Source organism: Telopea speciosissima, unplaced genomic scaffold, assembly GCF_018873765.1.
Source record: "Telopea speciosissima isolate NSW1024214 ecotype Mountain lineage unplaced genomic scaffold, Tspe_v1 Tspe_v1.0393, whole genome shotgun sequence".
Taxonomy (NCBI): Eukaryota; Viridiplantae; Streptophyta; class Magnoliopsida; order Proteales; family Proteaceae; genus Telopea; species Telopea speciosissima.
In genome coordinates, this window is record NW_025317729.1 from 30,302 (window position 1) to 35,152 (window position 4,851).

General features: G+C 36.9%; 1 protein-coding gene across 1 annotated transcript; it reads left to right on the forward strand.

The window, feature by feature from the left end:
• Positions 1-3,341: 3,341 nt before the first annotated feature.
• On the forward strand, positions 3,342-3,893 carry LOC122648049 (root phototropism protein 2-like; the record flags this gene model as incomplete). Its single annotated transcript, XM_043841320.1, has 2 exons — positions 3,342-3,397; positions 3,502-3,893. Coding segments are annotated over exons 1-2 (431 nt in total), but the record flags the coding sequence as incomplete, so codon positions are not given.
• Positions 3,894-4,851: the final 958 nt, after the last annotated feature.

A 4,851-nucleotide genomic window follows, 5' to 3' on the forward strand; every position in this document is an offset into this window, starting at 1 on the left:
GGATGCGAAAGAAACTCGAATCGATTAATTTTTGCTGCGCATTGGAGTATGGGATGGATCCCTCTTGCCATGTGATGGACTAGAGACGAATTTCTCCGTCCCTATTGAGATAATTAATTTTATGGGACGCGATAGGGAAGGAGAAACCCTAATAGGGATGCACCAGGGTTCCCATGGGCGACCATGGGAAACCCTAAAATTTAATGCGGCACCCATGGGACACCATGGGATAACCCAGGGTGTGCAAAACCCTAATTTTTCTATATATTGGTTTCCCTAGGGAACCATGGTCCGATCCCTAGACCGTTGTTTGACCAACAGATGGAGATTATTTGGTATGTCAAAGAATCTGTAACTCTTTATGTTGTTTCTCTATATTCAATCAACAGTGATAATAGGTATTAGTTAGGAGCTTAAGCAAAAACAAATGAGATGCTTGTGTGGTGCACCCAAAAGTGACAGAATTGCTATATATATATTCTCAATGATTCCCCCCTCCCCTTCTCTGCAACTATTGAAAACAGAGTTAACTATATAGCATGGATTTGTAGTCGTTTTGTGTCTAAAGTTGAAAACGGAGTTAACTATATAACATTCCCACTTGGCAACCAATGACATTTTAGCTATTACAACTTTTTTAGTACCTAATGGCAAAGTAATTTGTAGATTAGTATTACATCTAATAAATTCTTTATTTTTCTTTTTTCTTATTGAATGCATCAAGCAAGATCAGATTAGATCCCATTGTACATAGTCATGGGAGAAGCTGCACTTCATTATCATCTTATTTCAACTTCTCGGACACTGTGCCTAGATGGTGACCCAATTAAGGAACACTTAATTGAGTCACTACAGATGAAGAATGTAAGACATTGGGTCACTGTGTCTAGTTTTTATTTAGATGGATTCAAGAGTTTCTTTTTTCTGCTCTTTGTTATTCTATGTTGGAATGCCTCTAAGGACGTCGAACACCTCTTTTTCGACTACCCATTTCCTCAGTCTGGAAAGGCCTCTATCTAAATGATAGCCCTCAAAGAAGGAGAATCTTGCCATTTGAGAGAGAATGGATATGGGTGTACTGTGTACATGACCTTTGCTGGGAAAACTTGTTGTGATACTGTAGGAAAGCCTGCATTTGGAGCTGCTATCTACCACATTTGGCTGAAAGGTAACCTTAGAAGATGGACTTCTAAGTCCAGATCCTTCCAATGGATTTGTAATACGACCATCTTTTTTTTTTTATACTTTCTAATACCTTCAGTTCATATTGTTGATATGTTTTTTAAGATTTCCTATCTATAGGGATATTGACACTGTTATTTTATGTAAACAAAGCTATCAAAGCTCCCCCCCCCCCCCCAAAAAAAAAAAAAAAAAAAAAAAAAAAACCAAAAAGAAAGAGTATATTTCGTTGTTGTTTCTAGATTTTGTTTTAGAGTGCAAGTCTAATCTCATTCTTGAGATGGGTAGTCTTTACATAGTCTATAAACAAGCATATTTGTTGGGGGGGGGGGGGTAGAGTTAATACAATTGAGGCTGTGGATATTGATATATGTAAAGATAGTTCCTTGATTTACATTCTAGATTTAGTTGAATACTACTTTTAACATTCCAAGTATTTGCCTCGCAGGGAAGACTGATTGCTCTGTCTACCATTCTAGTAATGGTGTTCTTTGTTGAGGTTGTCTCAAGGTTAGGTATGGTGAAGGTAAGCCTATGTGGAATAACAAAAGAATGATGAGTAGAAGAAAAGTGGGACAAGATCTGCTCTTAGTTCATGGCAATTTATGGGTTGTTGCCTTCACAGTAATGTATTTCTGATCATTATCTGCTGAGTCATTTTTTGATAACCTGTGTTAGTTCCCATTTAGGAACTTGAATTTTGAACTGACTTCAGAGGAACACCATTTTTTTTGTTTTGGTTATGTTGTGGACAGTTGATTGTGTTCATATTCGGGTTACTGCACATCATGCATGATATCATCGTTCTAATTATGATCACGATTCATTTGGCCGTGCAGAGGATGAGAGAGAATTCGATTATTTGGTAGGGAGTAGTAAAGGACCAGAGCACTGGGGAGAATTTCATGAAGAATGGGCAGCCTGTAATAATGGAAATATGCAATCCCCCATCAACTTGTTGAATGAATGGGTGGAAGTGGTTCTTGAATTGAGGAAGATCAAGAGATATTACAAGACTGCCAATGCTACTCTCAAGAATAGGGGCCAAAATAGAATTGTAATTAGCAAATCAAATCACCTGACCTAAAGCAGCTTTGGATTTATGACTTTTAGTTCTTTCAGGGTACTAATCACTGAAAGTTATAAGGCCATGACAAACTGATTGTATAGATTATAATTTGGAAAACAAAGAGTATGGAGTTTTATCTAATCATTGGATGTGGATTTGCTGTATCGATTTTTTTTATAAACTTGAATATAATGATTTATCTGTAGCATAGGAAGTAGAGCACAAGAATGAGATAGGTTTTTACCCTTTATTCTCTCTCTCTCTCTAAAACCAGACGAGACTTCTAAATTGTGCAAAAATTGACAGTAGAAAATAGAAATGGTTTTTCTTTATCTATGGATGATGAGTTTTACAAATGAAGCTGGTACTATACTTGCAAATAGGGCCAATGAAGGAGGTCTTGTTTGTGGTCATTTCAGGGGTTTTCTTTTTTAAGCAAAATGTTTTCTTTTGGTTGATTTAGGAAAGATCCAACCGGTTGTAGATAGCATTTTTTTTAGGTGAAGTTGAAGAAGTCTGTTGAATGTTTGCAATTGAATCAAAATTCAATGGTTTATAAAAAATGTTTGGTCTCAGTATGATTCACTAAAATTGAAATTTTATGCATTCAGATAAGTAGTCTATTTCAAAATTTTGATGCATGTTTTATTTTTTATTTTTTAAAGGGAGAGGGTTCCCTACACTGTCTGAGTGTAGTTTCGAGCCAATAAGGCAACTCTTTTTGGAATCTGACAAATGGTGGAGGGGTATTTATGACATATCACCCCCTCACATAAACAATGATATGTGAGGAGGTGTGCAATTTCATTTTTGCACTGGTGTTTGATTAAACTTTTTCCATTTTTTTTAAAGAAATTATTAAGAAAGAGCCTTAGTAAGTGCAAGTTAGTATAGTGAGTTGGATTACAAATTTTAAAAAATTTTACATTAATTTTACATCAATTTTACAGCCAACCAAACAACTTAGTAAAATTAATTTCATTTCACTTCCTTTGCAACCAAACAACTTAAAAGGGAAAAAAAATTCCCTTCACTTCCCTTCCCTTCCCTTCCCTTTCCCATTTCCCTTTCAACCAAACAGAGCCTCAAGAAATCCCATCAGACATAATGTTTGAGGTCGGTGAGGCAAATTTCTCTCTTCACAAGGTAAGAAATAATCCTCTACCGCTCCTCTGTTTCTACTTCCTAAAGTCTCTACTTCTCCGTGTTTGATTCTTTTATGATGAGTTGAGTTCATGCTACTATGACAGTTCATGTTGGTTGCTAAGAGCGGTTTAATTACAAAGAAAATAATGGAGTTGAAGGAAGCAAACCTGACGAAGATCGATCTCTCAGGCATCCCTGTAGGGGCAGAGATCTTCGAGACGGTAGCCAAGTTCTGTTACGATGTCAACTTCAAGATCAACGTTAAAAATGTTGCCGCCCTCCGCTGTGCCGCCAAGTATCTTGAAATGATTGAAAAATACTGCCAGGATAATCTCGCTGGCCAAACAGACGATTTCCTCCCTCACGCAGCGTTAAACACCTTATCAGCCACCAAGAACTTCAAAATCTTTTACAAGAATTTATGGACAGCTTTGTTTGTCGAGAACTACAAACCTATGGCCAGTGCCCAAAATCGACTTGCAGTAGCAGTTCAATGGTAAGAATGGGGTAGAACTTGAAGTTTAAATAACAAATAGGGTTAAAATGGACATTTCAACTTTGAGTGCTAACTTTGCTTAACGTCAGGGGGAAGGTTGATATTTTGACAAGGTTTGGGATGTCCGTGATATATTTAGAGGGAATGTCCGTGAAATTTTCCCTATTTTTTTTTCCCTTTTTCTATTCTTTCCAAAATAATTGTTACCCTTACTAATTTTGTTAGATTTATTGTTTATTTTTCAAAGACTTCTATCCCCCAACAGAATCGTGCATTCTCACACCCTCGATCTTCTACCCTCGACTTCCTTTGCGGAGAGCGAGTTCTCCATCCCTGTAACTCTTCAAGCACTCTCATCTCTCTCTCTCTCTCTCTCTCATTCTCTCCATGACTTTCCCTTTTGCTATGTGTTATCTCTCCCTGTTCGGTCCTTGTTAAACATAGGGATCCAGTGATTTCCCTTGTTTCGTCTTTTTATGACCATAAAAACTCACTCCTGGGTACTGAACCGGTGAGACTAAGATCTCTCTCTGCAATCACCCTCATCTCTCGGACATCTATCTCTCTCCGGTCTCTCTCACCCTCTCCTTAACCTTCCCTTTCTACCGTCCCTCTATAAGGTTTACAGATTGTATTGTTTCTCTCTCTAACCCTATTCTATTCTTAAACATTAAGGTTTATAGATTCTATTCATAAGCATTTTCTTTATTTCTTTTTACTCATGGGTTTCAGACTTTCGTTTTCCATTGGTTCCTTGTCTTTCTTGTTTTCTGAGCTTTTCAGTAGAAATGTGGAGTTATTTTTGTTTCTTTCTGAAATAGGAGACTAAAAAGGGATTCCTTTTATGTTCTGAATTATGTTTTTCTTTATCCTTATATGTCCATTCAGATACGGTGTATGTTTCTTTTCCTCCGTTTTTAAAATTTTTTTTTCTTCAAAAACATCATCTGGGTATGCG